Source organism: Rhinatrema bivittatum, chromosome 2 (assembly GCF_901001135.1).
Source record: "Rhinatrema bivittatum chromosome 2, aRhiBiv1.1, whole genome shotgun sequence".
Taxonomy (NCBI): Eukaryota; Metazoa; Chordata; class Amphibia; order Gymnophiona; family Rhinatrematidae; genus Rhinatrema; species Rhinatrema bivittatum.
Genome location: NC_042616.1, coordinates 525,112,182 through 525,135,488, shown reverse-complemented (window position 1 = coordinate 525,135,488; position 23,307 = coordinate 525,112,182). Strand labels below are relative to the sequence as shown.

Below are 23,307 nucleotides of genomic sequence, written 5' to 3'. Positions count from 1 at the left end.
CTGGACCTCCAGGAACTTTTGGCCAGCTTGGGGGGGGCCTCCTGACCCCCACAAGACTTGCCAAAAGTCCAGCGGGGGTCCGGAAGGACCTCCTGCCGTCGAATCCTGTTGGTCTATGGCCGCCGCCATTTTTCGGCGCCATTTTGGAAAATGGCGCCGGCCGAAGACAACAAGATTCAGTAGCAGGAGCCCGTTCCGGACCGCTGCCGTTCCGGACCGCCGCTGGACCACCAGGTAATTTAAATCATTGGGGGGGGGGGGGTTCGGGAGGGTGGGGGATTTAATTTAAAGGGTCGGGGGTGGGTTTTAGCGGGTTTTAACGATTTTAACGATATATCACGATATTTTACCCCCCCAAACGGCAACAATACGATTCCCTCCCCCTCCCAGCCGAAATCGATCGTTAAGACGATCGAGGACACGATTCACATCTCTACTAATGAATACCACCGCACAGCTGCTACATTGCAAAACTGTTTTTCCATCTCCCTCCACCTAGCTTTGCCACGCTAGCCCAGGCACCGCACGTTCCCCCTTCGGTTGTTCTGAAGGCTCCTGTGCGGCTGGCTGGAGGTTTCAGCAGCGTCTGAAGAATTTCTTCCGTTTTGCAGTAGCGGGGCAGAGTTGTGGCTTTGAATATAAAGGGTCCCCCTCCCACTGTTTGACAGATCTCCAAATGTCTTCAGAAATGGCCAAAATCTATCTGGTGGAATGCAAAAAAAAAAAAAAAGTCACTGGACTGATATCAGAAGACATTCGAATGTTTAAGCAACTCAGGAATTTGGAAGGGGAGAGACAAATAAGAAAGCTCATCAACAAAACTAAAATGTCCTTGTCCTCCTCCATCACCATCCAGCCCTCCAGCTCAATACATTAAAGATAAGGGTTCCCCCCCCCCAAGAAAATAAAGATAGAAGTTCTAGCTTCCCCCCCCCTCCTGCCTCCTGATCTCCTGACACATTCAGACTGCCCCAATTCCACCATCCACCCCACTATACATTAAAGATAGGGGCTCTGGCACCCCCCCCCTCCCATCCCATCAGCGACAACATGATACCCTGCGAGGTGCCAGCTGCACGGCTGCATTTTGGATGCAGGGGGCGGCGCCGGCAGGAAGTCTGCCTTCCCTCCTGCTAGCGAAGATTTCCAGACCCTGATGGAGGGGGAGGGTGGGAGGGGGAGATAAGAGATGGGGGCGTGTCCAAACATAGTTTTTAATCTTGGTGGTGGTGGTGGTGGGGGAGTTTGGATGACGGCAGGGAAGTCTGAGGAGGGATCAGGGGCCCAGGCTCCTTGTTTTTATTTTTCATGGGTCAGGGTGGTTCAGAGGAGTTTGGTGGAGGGGGATTGAGAAGGGGGCTGGAGCTTCAAATCTTTATTTGTTGAGGGGAGATTGGGTGAAGAATCCCTCTATATTTTTTTAATTGGGTGCTATGGAGAGGATCCCACCTTGTGCTTTGGACCAGTTCGCAGGGGGGGAGGGGGGAGTGTCTCAGGATGCAGAATATGTACCAATGAAAGGATCAGCGCTCTGCTTAGCATGGCCCTTGTAACTTTTGCATAATTTGCATCTCATTACTTTAGTGACTGTGCGCTAATGTTTTTTTTTGTTTGCCTTTTGACTCGGTCTCTATGTGTTTTGTACTTTTTGCAAATTACTAATGCAAAAAAGATTCTTTTTTCTTGACATGTAGGAGGAGATGTACTAAGCCAGTTCGAACTTGACTTTCATTACCTCGCTAAGGAATGGTAAGAAAAATACTGTAATAATATTTATATCTGTAGATATTGTCGGGAGACTCAGCTGTGGATGTTTATAGTTGTAGGTATTATGAAGGGAAGCAGGTTTTGCAGTAGGAGGCCAGTGTCATTGTGAGATAACTATAGATCGTGTGCTCACTGCAACCAGACATGGATTTGTCAATTGGCACCCTAGGCTTCTACATAGGGAGGCAAAAATCTGGTGGCAGCAGGCTTTGCTGAATCGTACTCAACAGGAAACAAACCTGTTTCCTGATCCAGTTGCAGAGAATAGGAGGTGAGGGGTGACCCCGGAGAAAACAGCAAAGGAAGATCAGTTTGTGGAGGTTAGGGGGGGCTGAGTGTGGGGACCACTGGGAGTGAGGAGAGAGTCTGGGAGATTGGAAAGGGTCAGCTAGGGAGCATGTGTCTGTGAGAGAGAGAGCAGAACGGAGGAAGGAGGGCAGTGTTGTGTGTGTGAGTGAGAGAAGGAGGTGGTGCCAGGTATATGTGTGTATGTGCCATATTGGGTGGGAAATTAAAGGGGGAGCTGCAAGAGGGAGCAGGACCAGAGCACAGTAGAGACCTCCCTTCTTCTCTTCCTACTGCAATTCATATCCTCCCTCCCTTGATTTCCGATTCTATTCCCCAGATCCTGGATCCTCACTTCCTTCCAACTTTTCCCTTCTTCCATTTCCTGGAATCCCCCCAACCCCCAACCCCTAATCCCAGATCCTCTCTCCTCTGATCCCCCTCCTACCTCTTTCTAGTTTCTTCCCCCTTTTCCCCAGCCTAAGTCTTTTCCATTTCTCTCCTCTCCTCTCAACTTCAATCCTCTTTCCCATTTTTCTTCCCAATCACCAGTCCTCTGTCTCTCCTTTCCCCATCTCTGGTCCTCTCATCTTCTCTTTCTCATCTTCTCTTTCTCATCTTCTCTTTCTCATCCCTGAGATCTCCTCTCTGTGCTAATACTTGGGATTCATTTACATTTACATTTACATTTTTACATTTACATTTATAAAAATTTCTTAATCGCTTAACACTGCAATAGGTCTAAGCGATATACAGTAGGGAACATACATAAAATACAGTAATAAAAGTAAAATAAAAAAACATATCTACAATAAAATTGAAAGACATAAAAATAAGCAAAAGCTAAATAAAATCAACAATATAAAGATTAAAAAAAAAGTTTTTAAAAGGCCTCTAAAAGTTTTAAGGACTCACATAGTCTCAGCTTAATGGAAAGAGAGTTCCAGAGAGCTGGATCAGCAACTGAAAATGCACATTCCCTGGTGATGTGTAGGCATGCAACCTTTGGAGATGGAATGTCTAGAAAACCTCTTTATGAAGAACATAAGCTTCTGGGTGGCTGATATATTTTCAAAATGGCATTGGACCAAGGACAAGAGTGGACATTAATGAGTTTAAAAATGGTCATACAAATTTTGTATTTGATCCGCTTGCTGATTGAGAGCCAGTGTAGATCAATCAGTATCGGAGTGATGTGATCATATCGCCTTAAACCAGCAATGACCCGAGCAGCAGAGCTTATAAGTAGTTGCAGTGGTTGTAATGTGGAGTAAGGAAGGCCTAGAAGGAGACCTTTACAATAATCAATAATTGGAAAAATAGCAGCTTGTACAACAGTGTGAAATTCAGATGAATGGAGTAGCTTCTTAAGGCCAATGAGGACATATAATTTTCCCTCATGCAATAAAAATAAAATAAATTCTACAAACACAAGCATGGTTGAAAAATTGTTTTTGTAATGTAATATAAAAGATGGAAATGTTTGCCAGAGTGCTTCAGAATTTTCTAATTCCTGCCACAGAAACTGTGGGGCTGTGCCTTAGATCTTCTGCTCCCTATTGTCGGGCTTCTGGGATGGGGGAGAGTGGGGGGGGGGGGGGGGGGGGGGGGCGGGCAACAGCACCTAAATCCGTCATTGACTGCAATGTCTGCAGTAAAGCATTATGGGGCCGATGCAATAAAGGCGCGTAGAAAGCAGGCGCTGAACAGTCAGCGCCCGCTCTCTCAACACGCGCATGGTGCCCCAAAGGGGGGGGCGACATGCAATATTTAAATTAAGGGGCCGTGCTAGGAAGGAGGCGCTAGGGTCGCGACCTTAGCTCCTCCTTCCTAGTGCGACCCCCGCGGCTGCCTGTCTGCCAGCAATGAAAATGGCCCCCGAGTTTATCGGCGACCATTTTCATTACTGGCAGACGGCTGGTTATGAAAACCGACGCCGGTAAACTTGGCGTCGGTTTTCATAACCTGTGTGTGTGAGCGAAGCAGAGGGCAGCAGCGGGGGTCGAAGATGGATGAGTTTCAGATGGTGGAGGAGGTGAGTCCCACCGTGCTCGTCTTACCGGGGGCTCGTGCTAGCAGCAGCGCTGAGGCAGGCTCGGTAAAGGGGCAGTTCGAGCGGGCGCTCCGTGTTTTAGACGGAGGGAGGGGGCAGTAATAATGGTAATGGTCTGGCTGGCAGTGGCCCGCATTGCGCTGCCGCCCTCTTCTCTGGAGCTGCTGACTCGGGGGATTTTTCAGGAACCGCCATTGGGCTCTATGTCGGAGAGGCTCCCCCCTAGCTGAACGGCCACCAAAATAAATCCCCCTCCTTCTACCCTGTCACCCTAAGCGCCTGTTTAGTTTGCTTTATATATGCTATAGTATTTAAAGGAAATGAAGAGTGGCTTTCTCCCCATTTTTAATTACTCCAATAAAAGGTTAACCATCTCATACACACATATATCTATCAAATAACCGAGTTTATCGGCGGCCATTTTAATTATTATTATTAATTTTTTTTACTTTAAAAAAGAAGTACAGAAAAGCAGTTTTTTCTGCTTTTCTGTATTTCTTTTCAATGCGCTCAGCTATTAGCACCTGCTCCAGGCAGGCGTTAATATCTGAGCGATAAATGTGCTTCTGAGATGCACATTTATCTTTTTGCATTGGGAGTGAATGAGTAATAGGCTTATTCACGTGCATTTGCATGTGATGAGTGCATTCTCATTCACTCCACATTAGTCGTGCGTTAAATAGGCACTAATCCCCATATTGCATTAGGGGATTGATTAGCACCTATTTTTCACGCCTCTAACTGCTCGTTAAGAGTGCGCTCGGCTGAGCGTACCATATTGCATCGGCCCCTATGTTAGCAATAAAACTCCATGTTTGAACTTATTGTAATAAAACTGTTTTCAGGAGGGATCTTTCAATTGCAGAATGTACGGCATTACCTTCCATATGTCACTGTAGCTGTTCCTTTTAAAATCAAATAATAATTGAATCCCAGTTCTCTTGACTCTGAAGTTAATTTCAGGTAAGTTTGCTTTGCTTTTGTTTTGTAAACTAAACAGATTTTTGAAAGAGCTTCCTGAGAGCAATGTCAGAGCTGCCAAGTGACCTAGTTTCTAGTGGGAAATGTTGGCTGGTTTTAAACTTGCATCCCTTTGCATTCATGGTGAAGTGGTGATGGGCATTTCCTGTTTTCTTCTATTTGAAATCTGTGTTACAGATACCCAAAATGCATCAGGAAGACATTTCAAGGTTTTTGTAAGTTATTTTTGTGCAACTGTGTGCGCTGCAAAATAATAAGATATAAAATCAGCTGAAAATTGATTTTACAAAGGCTGAGCACTGCACAGGGTTCATCCAGTATTCAAGCACAGCCACAGATGACTTGAAGCATTCTGTATCGTCTCTCTCTTTCTCTCCATTGCTGATAAGTCATTGCCTGAGCAAAAGAGAGAGCCAGCACTTCCACCTGATATCAGCCTCAGTTATGATTGGCTACTTAATGAGATCTGCTGGCATTTGATGAGCATTTTTTAAATCTGTTTTCTGCTGATTAGAGTCATTTTTGTGCAGTATCTGGCTGGCAGCAATAACTTCTACAAAGCCTCTAAAGTGCTGGCTTTATTGAAAAAAGCCAGGAGGTCTTAACTGCACAGGGCTTCCCAAAACTGTCATGTGACCACACAGACAGTTGTTTTTTTCAGGATATCTATCATAAAAATGCATGAAATAAATGTGCAAATACTGGGTCTCCGGCTAGGTAAATTTCTTTTTTTACATGTTTATTGTGGGTATCCTGCCAACCCGACTGGCTGTGGGGTTAATAGGACAGGTTTAGGTAGTGGAGAAGGTTTAGGAATCATCCATGTCAGGGCTTCCATCCAAATCCCTAAATCTAAAGAAATCTTGCAAAATACACCCACCGCCCTTCACCGTGAAGTGCTCCTTGAGAGGACAGTCTTGAAAAGCCATTTACCTGGGGCGAAAGGGTTATTGAATACTGCCCACCCTGTAAGCAGGTACGGTTATGTGCAGTGTTCCACAGTGCCTGGACCTTTGCCTGGACTCGGTGGAGGCATTCCTGGAGGGTTGCTACAATGCATGCACTTCTGTATTTTCAAAACTACACCTGTAATTTTGAGTCAGAAAAAGAAGGCACGGGTCCCTTAGTTTTTCCTTAGGCAATTTCCAAAATGAAAGTACTTTCACTTTTCAAACTGGCGCAAAAGCCGTGGGTAAAATGTACCCACAAAGTCTTGTAGTGATGCAGGGAGCATGAAAGTTGCTCTCCTAATGTGGGCATGAAAGTTGCTCTCCTAATGTGGGCCGAAGGTGCTTTGGGGTGAAAAATGATATGCTCTGGTTGCATTTGTGGGACTGCTCTGTGACTTCCAAGCCATATCCTATCAGTTTCTTTGGATACAGTCATTCAATCACTGCACAGTGGAAATGGGTTAGGAAGCTCAAGATGCCATGGTCATGAGCTGCCATCGTTACCCACAGGCATCCTACGATATCAGTTTGACTCTTAAAAGTATAGGGTTCCTAACCAGCTGGTATTTGGTCAGACTGGTTTAAATTAAGATAGCTTTAAACCAGCAAGATAATTGCTGCCAATCCTCCAAGAGCCTGCTTCTTTAGCAACAGACACTCCATTCCCGTACCGCCAACTTCTCCACTTCTACCCCACCTCCTCCACGTCTGACACCCTCTACCAGTTCCCCTATCCCAAGGCAGGAGAAGCTACTTGGGCTGGTTGCTAAGAGGGAGTGGCGGCAATAGCAGCAAAATGTCAGTGAGCTCAGGCACTGTGAGTCGGTACGTAGCCACGGCCTCCACGGGTACCCCTTCTCCTCCCGCTGCTCCTGCCTCCGCCGTCACTGTTCTATCCTAGCAGCCAGGCCCAGGGATAGGCCCAGCCCTAGCAATGTCCCCTGTCTTTGAGAAAGATGAGATGGGGGGTGGGGAAGTGAGTCAAGGTCTACAGGATGGGGAGGGGAAAGTCAGTGAAAAACTACCAGCGTGGATGGGAAGTCTAAATCAGGAGAGGTAGAGGGGATAGGAATGTAAGTGAACATGTTGGGCAGGGGGAAGAGAGGGGAATTTGGCCGTTTTTGGAGAGAGAGACTGAATTGACAATCCTACATGATGATCAGCCTGAACTTTGTATTTTCCTTGCTGTAACTTTTAACATACCAGGAAACTAAAATATTTTGTTTGTAAAAATAATTTTAAAAAAATGTATTTATTTATTTATTTATTTGTAGAGTTTTATATACCGTTATTCGGTAGAGCCATCATAACGGTTTACAAAATATGCAATTAGCATACAAAATATGCAATTAGCATACAATCAAATGGAGTTAACATGGTAGTTGGGAACAGTAGAGTATTGTGCACGGTAAACATTTTTTCTTAGTAGTTGAATAACAGAATAGTGAGGAGAACATTTTCAATGAACTTAATGAATCAAGTGAGAGAGCAGGGAGGGGTGAAAAAGGAGGGTACATCAGGAGAGCATGAAGAGGAGGATTATGCTTGCGAGTTCTGTTGAGGGCTGGGATGATCAGGTGTCAGATAGAATAGAGTTTGCGGAATAAAAATGTTTTTAGGTCTTTTTTAAATGTTTTCAGAATGTGCTGGGTCCTCAGTTCTTTGGGTAGGGTGTTCCAAATTTTGGGGGGGGGCAATGGAAAATGCTCTTTCTCGTGTAGTTGAAAGATGAGCGTCTCTTAAGGTGGGGATGTTTAAGAATCCTGCGTTGTTAGAGCGTAGGTTTCTTTGTGGGTTTTGGGGGGTTATGTTTAAGCCTTTTAGTCCATGAAGATCATCATTTAGGATTTTATGAATGATGGTCATTGATTTGTAGGTAATTCGTGCAGAAATAGGTAGCCAGTGAAGAGAGGATAAAATAGGTGTTATGTGTTTGTTTCTTTTTTTTCCTGTAAGCATTTCCTCCTGCTTTATAGGTATCTGCCAGTCCAAGACCTAATGAAGATCTATGAGGAATTCTATGGCCGTAAAGTTATATCTGAGAGCACAATTATTGACTGCACTTACATGCAGTTCCTGGAAATGTAAGTTTAAGAAAGAGCTGGAGATTTTATTGATTTCACAAAAAAGCACAGATTCAGAATTTGAAGAGTGTTTGTAATTTTAAAAAAGCTCATTTTATATAGCTGTCACATGCCATTTTTCATAATCACATTGCAATAGTGTGGTACTATTACAGTTTTAAGATACCAATTTTGAATGCACGGTTGAGTGGGCTGTGCCGTGTACTGTTCTGTGATGTATCATAAAAAACTGAGGGCATGGGGAAGCTGCTGTGCTGTACTGCGTCTCGCCTGTCACCAAACACTATTGCCATCTTGCAGATAATCTGGGTGACCATCAAACTGCAATGCTTTGATGGACAACGCAGCTAGTGTCAAACCCGACGCGCCTTCTCAAGCCATGGAGAGCAGATACGGGAAAACTGCAACATGTCACGGGCTTCTGAGAACTCAGAAGTTCCTTCTTGAGTTGAAGGAAAAAGCAGAGTGAGGAGGTTAAAAAGTGAGATTGAGCATAAATTACAGTACAGAATAGAAAAAGAAATACAATAAAGATTTCCCCAACCAAAAAAAAAAGAGAGAAAGATATTTACTCCTTGCATTCTCTTTCTTATCAATGAAAAATGACTGTAAGAAACAAAAGGTGTTAGATATCCCTCTTCCTAAGAGGGTAGTAATGAAGGCCCTTCCAGCAGGTAAAATGCCTTTACCCTCATAAATTGGTTCTTTGATTATTGTCCCCTTACCCATGAATATCTGGAGGCCTTCCAGATGAGAGGTATAGTCAGGGGATAGATTTAAAAATAATTAAAACTACCCACATAAGTTAGCTTTAAAGTATCTGCACAAAAATAGGAACAACTTTTTGCGAGAACTTTTCCATAGACAATAATCACGGCAAAACTACTCGCATTGTTTGTGCTTTGATTCTTTTGGCAAACCCCATAGATTAAAACTACCAGTGGGGTTTGCTGAAATGTAATTTCCCTTTTATGCATCGTTCATTGTAATTTCCTTTCTCAGTTACCTGTAAACCAACATGATGTGTCCTACGAATGCCGGTATATAAAAAGCTTTAAATAAATAAAAATAAATAAATGTGGCCAGTTTCATTATCTGCTCTTAAGTGTCTACCATTAAATGCTACCTTTGTGATATATATATCTATATATCTTTATTTATTTTGGTTTGTTTGTTTTTTTGCTGGGGGAGGCTGCTCACCATCAGCTTATTTAGTTCCCTTTACCTCCATCAATCTCCCCACACTCTGTATATGTGGCCTTTCTAACATAAGTCCCTTTGAAACCAGGGATTTATATGGCCTCGTGTTGGTCTACCAAAAGATATCACAAGCTGCAGAGTGTCCAGCTTTCTCCAAAACTCATAGAGCAGCTGGAATGTTGCACTACCTGATGCTTGATGAAGAATGCTCTATCTCCGAATGTGCAACGATAGAGATAATATTTAAGAGATGAAGTAGCGTTTGCTGGTGTAGTTATAACAGTAGAAGGGAAGAGAATACTTGTGGAATTTCGTGATGCCTCATTTTCCCATAAATTCATCGTCTTTTCACGTTCACAGTAGACTGTCGCACTGTAATGGCACAGAATTCGGGTGGCTGTGCCTTGGCCTTCACTCTGCATCCCTGGCAGGGATTTATGGCAGGGTTGGGCTTCCAGAGTAGGTTCTTTGAATAAGTAGAAGGGCAAGAGAGAAGAAAATATTAGGAAAATAAACAACTTGACTGGAAAGACCTAGGGGATTGCAATATTTTGCAACAGAAACTATTCAGTGAGGAGTGAATTTCAAAGAAGCTGCGCGTGTAAAAGTAGCATATATCCTAACAATGGTCAAAAGCCAAAACCATGCGGAAAGTCTGCGTGTGTAAAACCTTTTTAAAATTCAGCCCTATGGATTGAATTTTCAAACGAGTTGCAAGCGTAAAAGTAGCAATATTCAAAAACCCAATTTTCTATGCGTACATCCTTTTGAAAATGACCTCCTGAATGTCTAACTCATATTAATTTGCCTGGCACCTTAAAACATGACCAGAGTGCATTTACAAAGCTCCTTTCAATGGTTTTCTCTGCTTTTAGGTATGGAGAAGTGCTTGCTGTTTCCAAGGTAGAGTAATTTATATTTCTTTCTGAAGGATCACTATAGGAAGCTCAATATTTTATGATTGAAAGAAACCTGTACCCACGATACATGGCAGTAATTTTAGCCAAGTAATACTAATCATAATAAACAAAGAAGCAGCACCAAGAGTTAGGACAAAGAGATGGGGAACTCCAAAATGCCAGTATCCATAAAGTTGTGGATTCTAGCACTGTGCTTAGCTTCCTAGGAGGACTTCAGAAGGGCTGTCCAGTTTTTGTAGCAAGTGGAACTTGCAGTAAAGATCATGGGGGGCAGTTCTTTAATCCCCAAAATGACCATTGCTTCTTTTCCCTTAGCTTTTTTCTTCCTATGCAAAGAAATCCCCATTTCTGGTGGAGAGGTTCCATGAGTATTTTCTTGGTGGCGTGGACGATATGGCATTTTGGACAACTGAACTCTTCCAGCTAACTGGTCATATGTTAGACAATGGAACCAGGTGAGAGTCTGAGCTTTTTGTACTTCTGATTAGAAAATCCTTTCTTTCCAAGTATTATTATATGAATAGTGCATAAAGTAGTGTGGTGTCTGCGTCAGTTAGATATGTTGAAACAAAGGTGAACAAACCGTTATATCTTTTTATTTGGACTACCGTAATGCATTTGTGATGAGCTTTTGAGAATTCTCCTCCCTTCAGCTGGTCAGTACAAAACCGAATTAACGATGATGATCTCTGACTATGTGAGCAAATTGTTAGTTAGATGACATCATCAGTGTTTGTTTCCAAAGCTGTCCAGAGCTGTAGGGTAATAGGAATGGGAGTTTTAAGATGCGGGATGGATGTGCTTGGATGTCTTTTCAGCCTGGGCTCTTGAAGGAGGATTTTCAAAGCCACTTTATGGGGTAGATTTTAAAAGAAGCGCGATCAGCCTACTTTTGCTTGCGCATCAGACTCAAGCAAAAGTACGCTGGATTTTAGTAGATACGCGCGGAGCCGCGCGTATCCACTAAAATCCTGGATCGGCGCGCGCAAGGCTATCGATTTTGTATAGCCTGCGCGCGCCGAGCCGCGCTGCCTCCCCCCGTTCCCTCCAAGGCCGCTCCGAAATCGGAGCGGCCTCGGAGGGAACTTTCCTTTGCCCTCCCCTCACCTTACCCTCCCTTCCCCTACCTAACCCACCCACCCGGCCCTGTCTACACCCCCCCCTTACCTTTGTCGGGGGATTTACGCCTCCCGGAGGGAGACGTAAATCCCCGCGCGCCAGCGGGCCTGCTGCGCGCCGGGCCGCGACCTGGGGGCGGGTACGGAGGGCGCGGCCACGCCCCCAGGCCGTAGCCACGCCCCCGTACCCGCCCCCAAAACGCTGCCGACACGCCCCCGGAACGCCGCGACGACCGGGCCCGCCCCCCGACACGCCCCCCTCCGAGAACCCCGGGACTTACGCGAGTCCCGGGGCTCTGCGCGCGCCGGGAGGCCTATGTAAAATAGGCTTCCCGGCGCGCAGGGCCCTGCTCGCGTAAAGCCGCCCGGTTTTGGGCGGATTTACGCGAGCAGGGCTCTGAAAATCCGCCCCTATATGCGTAGATAGTAGTTTAGCCAGGTAAAGTGAGTCTCTTCTGCCTGACTGAGAGCATGTGCGAGTTCTCAGATCACGCGTACCTTTCAGCCAGGTTCAATGGAGGCGTTCCTATGGGGGGATGAAACAGTGCGTGCATGGGATGTTTACAAAAGGATGGGCGCCCATTTACCACCCCTACATTTAACACGCTGGCTCTGAGACTGCTAATTTTGAAAAGGACACAACATGGCTGATTTCCTTTTGAAACCTGACTGCAATGTACAGCACCTTGTAAAAGTCTTCACGCCCTCGTACCTTTTTCACATTCTGGGTCTAAAAAAGCAAAAATAGAAATCAAAATGAATTAAAGAAAAATTATAGCTGATAGTGATTACTTTAATATCCTGGAATATCATTTTTTTTTAATTAAAATAAGAATGTAAATATGAAAACCAAACCAAAGCAGACGTACTAAAGAGTTGCTTTGGTTATTTGATTATTTATATTTAAAACAGTGTCTGAAAAAAAAAATAAGGGTAAACTGGATTTTTCTAGAGTCATAAGATACAATTGTTTTAAATATTTCTCTAGTGATTGCTTCATACCTGAAAACCCTCTCTTCCTGCGATGTGACAGCACGGTACAGAACAACTATCTGTAAGTACAATCCAAAATTCACAAACAGGCCGTTTTCCGCCAAGGAAGAGCACCTAAACTAGGTGGTCAAAGCTAGACTGAAAATTCATGGAGATCTAGGCGACCAAATGTTGCATAGCCCTGGCTGAAAATGGGTGCCTAAACTCAATCCGTCCCCTACCAGGCGTCACGCCCTTCCTTCCCCTCACTGCAACAGCCCCCCCCACCCCCATTCCGGCATTCCTGTTCCCTTCTGCCGCATTTTCAAAGTGAAGTCCGGGGCCTAATAGTCACATCCTTCCCCAGAATCCTCTCCCTCCTGGTGAAATGTACATGTAGGGTGGAAAGGTCTGACTGATCCCCCATGACTCTCCTTCCTGATCACCTCTTCCTCCCCACCAGAAGTCTTGCCCGAACTGAACTGGGAGGCGGATACAGTCTTACCTCATCTTGGCTTGATGTCCAGTGCTGTACTGGCAAATGCAATCTCCGCACGCACTTTGACTCCCCCAGCCTGTCCCTGCCCCCCTTGTTTCTGCTGGGAAAAGTACACATGCTACAGCCCTGGGCGGGTAAAACATGTTTACCTGCGTGAAAAGCTTTGAGCTTGATTTTCAGCAGCGCAGGGATCTGCTGTATCTAGCCGGATAACTTGTCTGGGACTGCTCTCTGGCACAACCAGCCTTAGCCAGATAAGCTTTCTCGTTAACTCTGACTATCAGAATTAGCTGGATATTGAATTCAATTAACTTAGTGCCACCCTGGAATGCTTCCAGGCCACCTCCAAGTTATCTGGATAAGTTTAATCTGATTAACTACTTAGCCGTGTAACTTGGAGGTGGTCAGAGCACGGGAATTTTAAAACCCCAGGGTTTGTCCAGCTAAGCCCCAAACTTAGCTGGACAAACCATTTGACTATTGACATCATTCATTATTGCCCCCATAACAAGTACTATGCAATTATAAATATCTCTCTATAATAAAACTAGGAAACTGGGTGCCACGCCTTAGAGACGTGCATGGAAAAATGTTTATTTTGTTTTATTTTTTTTTTTCATTTTGTTTGATGTTCATTTCTGTTTATTTCCTTTCAAGTAAATTAAGCAAACACCAAAGCGAAAAGAAGGAAGGGGCCAGTTTTCCCCCAGTGCCGCAGCAAAAAAAAAAGCTTCCACCAACCCCAGACCTATCTTGCCCCATCTGTGGGTTGCAAGAATTCAAAATGGGGCAGGAGCAATCCACAGTTGCTTCTGCCTCACCGAATCTCATTTTCAGAACATCGCCAGCCGGCCCTGAGAGTGGCGCCATTTTGTTTTATGGCTATACGACAGAATGGCGCCAGCAACTGGGGATTGCTCCTGCCCCATTTTGACTTCTTGCGACCCATGGATAGAGGCTGAAGATGGAATAAGAAACATGTTCCTGCTCTGTTTTGCCTTTTTTAGGGGGCAAATATGAAAGTGCAGGCCCGCCACTGGTAATCTGTCATTAAAATCTTCACCTGTACCTGAGGACTGGAGGGAGGTCATTGTAATGCCAATTTGTAATACATGAGCCAGGAAACTTAAGGCCAGTGAGCCCGATGTTAGTGCTAGGCAGAATGGTAGAAACAACAGAACACATTTAATAGTCATATGGATAGAAAAAGCTTAACGGGAAAAGGCCAACATGGTTTTAGCAAAGGGAAATCTGGGTTACCAATCTACTTTAATTCCTTGAGAGTTTATATATGTGGACAGGGATGGGCTGGTTGACATAGGGGATCTGGCTTCACGGAAAGCATTGAATAAAGTCCCTCCTGAGAGATTTTCTGAGGAAGCTAAAAAGTCATGGACAGAAGGCGGTGCCCTACTGCGGATTGGTGGAAGCCAGGACTTTAATAGATGCCGGGCATACTTAGGAATAATATGGAGGGCAGTGATAGGAAAGGGAATGAAAGTTCATGGGGCTAGGGAGCTGGTGTTAGCTTGAGTATGGAATTTTATATGCTCATCTACCAAAAGTGGAAAAATTGCAACTGAGCAGACTGGATGGACCAATTTAATCTTTTTTGCTCTCATTTACTATGAGGCCAATATTCAGCCACTATCTGGCTACATTGGCTGAGATATGCAACAGTGCGGCCACACTGCTGAATATACACAGCTGTCTTACAGCTGGCCAGATAGTTAGCCGAATAGCTGTCCTGGACTTATCCGGCTAACTAAACCAGATAAAGCTGAAAATTGGCACGTAGCTGGCTTATAGGGGGATTCATCATTCCGCGATGTGTACAGTGGAATGATGAGCCCCAAAGGAAAAAGGCTCGGGGGGTGATAGCGGGCACCCGGCCTCATAACAGTGGTGCGTTTTCACCCACCGCGGCTGCAGCGTGGCACACCATCATAAAAGGTGCTGTTATTTCCAGTGCTGCTGCTGGCGATAATGTTTTAAACGTGGTATCGGAAATAACATTTGCCTAACCCTGCCCTAACCCCTCCCCTTTCCCTCATTTACATGTTACCACTGCAATGCGGTAGTAATCGCGTGCAGTAGGGCGTTATTGCGTGCGATAATGCGCTAATGCACGCAATAACCCCACATTGCGTTTTGATAAATGACCCTATTAGTTTGCTGGATAAGTAGCTCTTTCCTGGTGTTCCCCTGTCCTGCACCTCATTTTTCTGGCTAACTTTTCAGTCTTATCTGGCTAAGTAGCAGCAGGAGCTACGTAGCTGGATAAATCAGAATTTAGCTGGATACGTGCTGCTTCTTATCCGGAAAAGGTTGAATTTGTCTAAGGTGCTACTTAGCCAGATAAGTCAGAATTTAGCTGGATAAGTGAGTGCAAATGATATACCTGTGTATTTGTACTTCAAATTTTAAAGGGAAATGGGAGTAGATATTGCTCACAATATTTAAATACATTTTGGGGCTCCCGAAAATTTGGGTACTCAGGTAGTTGCCCATTTGCCACCACCTAAGGCTATAATTGTATTTGGGAGAACTCTTTATTCAGCTGTTATTTTCCCTTTCAAAGTCGAAAACACTAAGGGGGGGGGGGGGGGGGGGAAATCCCCATCCCCCAAACAATGATCGAAGGTGCTCATTTCCACTTTGTTTTAATCTCCACAGACCTAAACGAGAGAGACATGGATATTACATGAACATGACTTTTTCGCTCATGCAGACTGTTGGCGCAGACATCATTTTCATGGAAAAAGGAGTTTCCTTCAGAATTAATTCATGGGCCCAGGCAGGTGCATTTCTCTCTTTCAATAGGAAAGTACATGATTTATGCAAACTTTTACTTTGGACAGTGCACATCATCCTCTGTGAAGTGAAAAAGGAACTCTGAAAACCAGTGTTGGGTTATTTATGAAAGAAAGCATGGATTCTTTTTTCTTTACCATAGTGCATATTATATTTATCATTTTTATTATTCTTGTTTTAAACTAGAGTTATACAAGTGACTAAATGCTGGTTCCTGTGCATACCCCAGATCAGTCCATACAAGTGGGTTTTGCATCCCTACCAGCAGATGGAGGCAGAGAATAAAAACTACATAACTGAGAGTGCCACCTGCAGTCCCTCAGTATTTCTGTGTCTCCAGCAGATGGTAGAGGTGCAAACCTGCAGTCTGGAGTTGGGAAAACAAAAGTTTTAAAAGAGAGAGAGAGAGGAAAATATAATCTAAGAAGAGTGGTGCTCCCCAAGCTGTTAGGTTTCTTTGTGGGCCATCCCTTAGGTAGAGCAGGGCAAGCATGGGGTTTGAAATCCCTGGACTGACTCGGCCCTAGGCTTCCAGAGGGAGGGCAAGCCAGGGGTCCTGGTTCCCTTGTTGTTTCTGAGACCACCTCATCCTCAGCCAGAAGTTTTGAGCAGCCAGAAGCAGGAAAGTATATCTTTCTTTCTTGGACTTTTTTACTGGCGCTATCTCTTTAAAAAAAAAAAAAAAAGAGATTCAGATAAAACAGGACTGTTTGGGCACCGGGAATGGAGTGACGAGGCTAGAGGCATGGGTGAAAAGGGACATATGCGGCTTGGCAGCTGCACTGGAGGTCCGGAACAGCATTGAAGGGGTGGTTGCTGCGTTGGCTGTAGTGATGCTGTTTGCGGCACTCATGAGCCTAATTTTAGCGCTGACCATGGCAAGTGATTGAGCGATGGCGTCATCCGCTGAGCATGGGAAAGTGTGTCAGGGCTGTGGATTGTTGTGCAGTCCTCAGTTCAACCTTGTTGTGCACTGGCTGTACCTCCGAAGAGGAAGTGACCTCCACAGGGAGGAGAGAAAGCAGTCACTGCACACGATAGTTGGGTCCCATTCAGGAGGCCCCAGTGGGGGTCGGAGGAGATGATGGCCATGCCTTCTCCATGTGGCAGAAGGCATGTTGCTGCAAAGGAGCCTAGAGACTTTTCTCCCCTGCTATCCCCGGTGGACCAGTGCCCTGTGGAGGACAGGGAAGGAGGGGAACAGGAGATTGATGTGGGAAATAAAGAGTCCAGTGGTTCTGAGGACCCAGATTTTGTCTTGCTGCTCCATAGGACCTATTTGGCAAAAAGGAAAGCAGGGACTAAGCATTCATCCACCCAGAAGTACCAACATTTGTCTAAGAGGCCTAGAGCGAATGAGCAGACAAAATCAGGGGGCTTCTTCATCTCCTGGGACATCTGTCGGGTGATGAAGAGGACACCCCCTGAGGTGTCAGAAGATGTAGAGAGTAGAGAGTTTTCTAGGTGCTTGGGTAATTGCCAGGTTCTTGTGGCCTGGTTTGGCCTCTGTTGGAAACAGGATACTGGGCTTGATGGACCCTTGGTCTGACCCAGCATGGCAATTTCTTATGTTCTTATGTTCAAGAGGGTCTGGGAAATAATCCAGGCAAGGATCCTGTAGTAGCATTGGTGGATACCGTGCCTGCCTGATGTGGATGAAGTTCTGGTTGCTGAAGGGGATGACCCTAGGTTGGGTAGATTATTCCATAAGGAATAATTATGCCTTCTAATTCCTCATGTGTTGGAGGAGTTAGGGATCAAGTTCATGCAAGAGGATTCCAACAATGAAGGGGTGCACAGTGTTCTGGATGGCTTTCCTTTACCGAGGAAAGTGAAGAAATTGGTTGACTGGGAGTGAGAGTCTCCTGAGGTGGGCCTTAAAGTAGCCAGGGCTATGGCAAAGTTATATCCCTTGCTAGAGGAGATCTTGGAACTCTGGAGACTTCCTAAGGTGGATGCAGCGGTGTCGACGGTAACCAAGGAGACAACCTTCCCCTTGGCAGGATTGGCCACACTGAAGGATGTCCAAGGTCGGAAGTTGGAAATTCTGTTGAAGAGACTGTTTGAGGTTTCAGCCTTGAGTATTCAAGTGGCAGTCTGTGGTAGCCTGATGCAGAGAGCTTGTTTGTGCTGAATGCAGAAGGTACAGGTGAAAGAGTCGGGGTCTTTGTCCGATTCCAGACAGGTCACACACTTGGAAGCAGGTGTGGCCTAGATGGCGGATGCCCTGTACAACATTCATCAGGAACATGGTTTCCATGGTGGCGGCACGGAGACTCCTGTGGTTGTGGAATTGGTCAGCGGATGTGTGGTCTAAAGCGCAGCTGTGTAATCTCCCATTTAAAGGAAAGCTGCTATTCGGAGAAGATCTCAAACAGTTGATGAAGCATTTGGGGGATTCAAAAGAGAACAAGCAGCCTGAAAATAAGAGGACCAGCAAGAAGAACTTCCTGTTGTGCTCTCGCTTTTGTCAGATGAGGTTTTGTTCCAACAAGAATTCTCCCACTTTGACGCAGAAGCAAGGCTTGGGAAGGCAACAGTCTTTTCGGGGACACGTAGATCATCCAGGGATAGTTCCAGCCAGGGGGCCAGAGGAGGTAAGGCCTCCCAATGAAGGCAGGTTGGTCCATTCCTCATTGGAAGCCATCAGGGGGAGATTAAACCTATTTTCGAGGAGTGGACCAAGATCTCATCAGATCAATTGGTTCTGGATGTGATAAGAGATGGCTATGCCTTAGAATTTTCTTGCCCGATCAGGAAAGCCTATATGGTCTCCCGTTGCACTTCCTGCATCAAACGAGAAGTGGTGCAGGTCATGTTACAGCGGCTGCATCACCTGGATGCTATTGTTCCGGTCTACCAGAGGAACAGGGGCTAAGAAGGTACTCAGTGTACTTCATAATTCCCAAGAAGGAGGACACCTTTTGTCCGATTCTCAATCTTCAGAAGGTTAGTGTGGTGCTGAGGGTGCCGTGCTTTTGTATGGAGATGCTATGGACGGTGACAGCAGTGATTCACAAAGGAGAATTTCTGGCATTATTGGACTTAATGGAGGCCTACCTTCACATTCCCATATGCTCTGGCCATCAGATATTTCTGTAGTTCATGGTGCTAGGGGAGCATTTTCAGTTTCACAAAAGTGATGGTTGTAGTGGTGGCAATGGCACTCAAGAGGAAAGGGATCCTGGTGCACCCATACGGCGAAGTCAGAATTGGAATGTCACCTCTTGATTCAACGCATCATGGAATTGCTGCAGTCATTAGGCTGGGTGGTAAACCTGGCGAATAGCTGGAGCAGTCCCAGTTGCTGGAGTATTTTTGGGTGTGGTTCGATACCCAATAAGGCAAGGTGTTCCTTACCTCGGAGAGTGTGATCAAGTTACAGGCCCAGGTGCTTTGGCTACTGAATCTTTTGGTTCCGAGTCTGGGATTATTTGCAGGTACTGGGTTCAGTGGAGTCTATGCTGCAGTTGGTTCCGTGGGCGTTTGCTCACATACAGCCTCTCCAGAAGGTGCTTTTGTCCCATTGGAATCCACTGTCAGAGGAGTTTTCAGCTTCCTTTACCACTTCAGGTGGATTCCAGGTCCAGTCTCTTATTGGCTGTCACCTCACAATATGGAGAGAGGTGTGGAACTGGAAGTTTTAGACTGGGTGGTAGTGACCACAGATGCCAGCTTAGGGGTTGCGGGGGGTTTGTCAGGGATGGAGGGCCCAAAGTCAGTGGTCATCAGTTGAAGTATCCTGGTCAACCGATTGGAAACTAGGGCAGTTCACAGTGTATTACTGGCCTTCCTTCCACAGATTCAGTGGTGGATTAGTGCGAATGTTCTCAGACAATGCAATGATGGCGGCATACATCAATTGTCAGGATGGCTTAGGAGGTCCAGGAACTGTTTGTCTGGGTTGAGAAGCATCTAGCAGGATAGCGGCATCTCATGTGGCTGGAGTGGACAATGTGCAGGCAGATTATCTCAGCAGGCAGCAGCTGGGTCCAGGGGAATGGGGGTTGTCAGAGGTTGCCTTTGCCCTCATTCAAGCCAGATGTCAGGCCGCAGCTGGATCTCATGGTGTCTCGAGAAAATGCCAAGGTGTACCGGTTTTTCAGCTGCAGGAGAGAGGTCGGCTCTGAGAGAATTGATGCTCTAGTTCAACCTTGGCAGACAAGTCTTCTGCTCTACGTATTCCCCCATGTGGCCTCTTGTAAGCCGAGTTTTGCGTCGCATCAAACAACATGCAGGAAGGGTGGTTCTTGTGGCGCAAGAGTGGCCTTGCCATCCATGGTTTGCGGATCTAGTTCATCTCGCAATACAGGGTCCTATTCGCTAATGCCCATCTGCAGGGATTGCTGCGACAGAGGCCTGCATTTTCGGAGCGAGCAGATCGTTTTTGTCTAGTGGATTGACTTTTGAGAGGTGGCAGTTTTGCTTGAAAGGATGCTCAGGGCCGGTAATTACCACCTTGCTTCTGGCTGGGAGACATTTCACTTCTTCGGCTTATATCCGAGTATGGAGAACAGGTTAGAGCTTTTGCAGGTAGACGTTTCTCAGGCCTTAGCATTTTTGCAAAACAGCCTGGCAAAGAGACTGGCCTATATAATTTGCTCCGAGTAGAAGTACAAGCCTTAGGATGTCTTTGAGGAAAGCTGCAGAGGAGGCCACTGGCGTCTCATCTGGATTTCATTTGTTTTCTGAAGGGTGCAAAACACTTGTGCCCACCAGTCCAGAGGATGTGTCCATCGTGGAACCTTAATCTGGTTCTTTGGGTTCTTTGTGGATCTCCCTTTGAGCCACTGAGAAGAGCGTCTTTAAAAGATCTCACCCTGAAAACCATTTTCTTGGTGGCCATTTATTTGGCTAGAGCTTCAAGCTTTGTTGTGTAGAGATCCTTTTCTGGGCATTTCGGAAGACGGGGTATAGTTGTGTTCAATTCCTTCCTTTTTTTTTTTTAAATTTAATTTTTATCATTTTAACAGTACACAGCAAGACAATTCGCACTATTTGAAAATAAAAATGCAATAATACCCAAATAGAACAAAGTAATTCATACATGTTACCAGAAACCGTGCATTTTCCCATTAAGCAACATAAAAGACAGAGGGGTGAAAACAAATAGAGATATAACAAGTAACATTTGCTTGTAATAGGCTTAACGTGAAAAAAAGGCTATCCTTTCAATTAAGAATCCTCAGACCTAGCATTATTAAAGGAGGTGATGATAACCCTCCTTGCGTTAATAAACAATTTCAACTGCTCGGGGAAGAAAAATACATAACATTCTCTAGGGGACTTAACAATACACTTGCATGGGTATCTCAGGATAAAAGAGAATCCCATAGAAACTATCTGAGCTCTCAAAGTAAGGAATTCTCTCCTGTCTTGCGTAGCTCATGCGAAGTCAGGATATATACAAATCTGTGAACCAAAAAAGGAAACTTCTATGGACCTAAAATATCTTTTCATGACTTTGCTCACATCTTTTTCCGTTATGAACGATACCAGTAGAGTTGCTCGTTCATAAAACTCAGCCGTGGAATCCTCCAGGAACTGAGTCAGATTTTCCAAAATCTCTGCTCGATTTTGTATGGCAACTCTATCCTTAGCAAAAACAGGAAGGAAATAAAGCTTGCTTATGCAAGGAGTTTTCCCTTCCTCAAATTTTAAAATCTCCAGGAAATACTTCTTTAATGTAATATTATTAGATTCTCCTACAATTTTAGGAAAGTTTAGAAAACATAGATTTAAATGTCTTGTATGATTTTCCAGGTATTCCAACCTACGTGAGACACTGTTTAGGTCTTTTATCAGTTTTACATTGCAGTCCTGAGACCTCTGTAATTCTCGTTCAACAATGTCAAGCCATGGTTTCATTTCACTTAGTTGAGCTTCATGGGTTTCCATTTTTTGATCTAAAAAATCCAGTTTATTGTTATATTCCCTCATAGAATTACCCAATGCAGCTACTAGGACCCATATTGCCTCCAATGTAACTATCGCTGGCTTTGGGGGCATTTGAAAATGGGGAAGATGCAGTGACTCACCCATTTTCCCCACCAGTGATACTCCAGCCAGCATTTCCTTCCCCGAGCCATCTGTGGCTCTGTCCAAAGGCTCCAGCTCTTTCTCCCTAGACGGAGTCAACATGGGAGGCACTGAGGTCGACCTTGCAGCTCCCGGTGTTTCCATGGCTTCACAAGGCTATGTCAGCGTCGCGGACTCTCCTACTCTCTGACCCCCTCCCATCGGTGTTGCAGGAGCCGCGTCATTGCTCTGTGACTCGGCAGTCAGCAGGAAGTCAGGGGAAGCTACGACCAAAGCAGAACGAGGATCCAGGGGGCTGAGGGTGATCTCCCCCAGTGAAGCCGATGCTCCCTCATCGATCCTCGCAGCAGGGGCTTCTCCCCCCTTCTCCCCCTGACCCTTTAAAACCGCTCCCTTAGCCTCCACCACCCTCCCGCCCCCCCCCCCCCCCCACTGGATGGCCCGCGCCATTTTTAAAGATGGCGCCGGCCGTCCAGTGCTCCTACCATGTGACAGGGGCCGGCCAATGGCACGGTTACCCTGTCACATGGTAAGGGCAAAGGGCCATCAGCGCCATTTTTATTAGTGGCAGCCGATGGCCCAAGACGGGAGATCGCTCCCGGGGCCCACTGGACCACCAGGTAATTTTAAAATGTTTTTGGGGGGGTCGGGAGGGTGGTGGAGGCTAAGGGAGCGGTTTTAAAGGGTCGGGTGGGTTTTTTGTTTATCGGCCGACAGTCCGAGCGAGAGAGAATGCTCCTGGGACCCCTGCTGGACCACCAGGTAATTTTAAAATGTTTTTGGTGGGGTCGGGAGGGTGGTGGAGGCTAAGGGAGCGGTTTTAAAGGGTCGGGGTGGGTATTTTGTTTATCGGATTGGGTGCAGCCGATAAAAAAAAAAAATCGATCGGGCCGGACGAAAAAAAATGCACGATTTGAATTGGAACCGGAACCGAACCGATTCTGGTTCTGATTCACATCTCTAATACACTTTTACCAAACATTACCGTCTGGATGTTTGGGCGCCAGAGGATGCTATGTTTGGGGAAAATGTGTTGTGTGCGGGTGTTTCGGGTTCCCTCCCAGAGTAGAGGGGCTTGGGTACATCCCACTTGTCTGGACTGATTTGGAGTAACAACAGGAAAGGAAAATTGTTTATCATCTGCTAATTTTCATTCCTGGAATACCCCAGATCAGTCCAGAAGCCCATCTTTTGAAGGACCTTCTTTGCTTCTGGGTGTTGATAATTCAATTTGTACAAATGCAGTATAACAGACATGGTACATAAGTTAAACAATTAGGGTTGAAGATTTTTATGGCCCTTGTTAAAGGTGAAGAGGCTCCAGTTTTAAGAGCTCCAACTTTGATTCTCTGCTTGTCCAGATGGGGGTTATTTGGGTTTTTGGGAGTGGAGATCTTGGCTTGAGTACAGGTCAATACTGAGGGACTGCAGGTGGCACTGAAAAGTTTTTATTCTCTGCCTTCATCTGCTGATAAGGATGCTAAACCCACTTGTCTGGATTGAACTGTGGCATTCCAGGTACGAAACTTAGCAGGTAATAATCAATGTTCCTATTGTGTAACGAAGGTGAAAATGCATAGCTCGGATATATGTTTTTATTTTTTAGATTATCAGTTTTAATCATT

The 23,307-nt window shown here is 45.5% G+C and overlaps 1 protein-coding gene across 1 annotated transcript in view; it reads left to right on the top strand.

Annotated features, from left to right (window-relative positions):
* Positions 1–23,307, top strand: part of GPLD1 (glycosylphosphatidylinositol specific phospholipase D1) — a 106,417-nt gene that overhangs the window by 30,613 nt on the left and 52,497 nt on the right. Inside the window, exons 7-12 of the mRNA XM_029590769.1 lie at positions 1,695–1,749; positions 8,013–8,120; positions 10,196–10,223; positions 10,556–10,695; positions 12,347–12,412; positions 15,506–15,626. Coding sequence (XP_029446629.1) covers positions 1,695–1,749; positions 8,013–8,120; positions 10,196–10,223; positions 10,556–10,695; positions 12,347–12,412; positions 15,506–15,626 — 518 coding nt within the window. The remainder of the gene's footprint in view (positions 1–1,694; positions 1,750–8,012; positions 8,121–10,195; positions 10,224–10,555; positions 10,696–12,346; positions 12,413–15,505; positions 15,627–23,307) is intronic.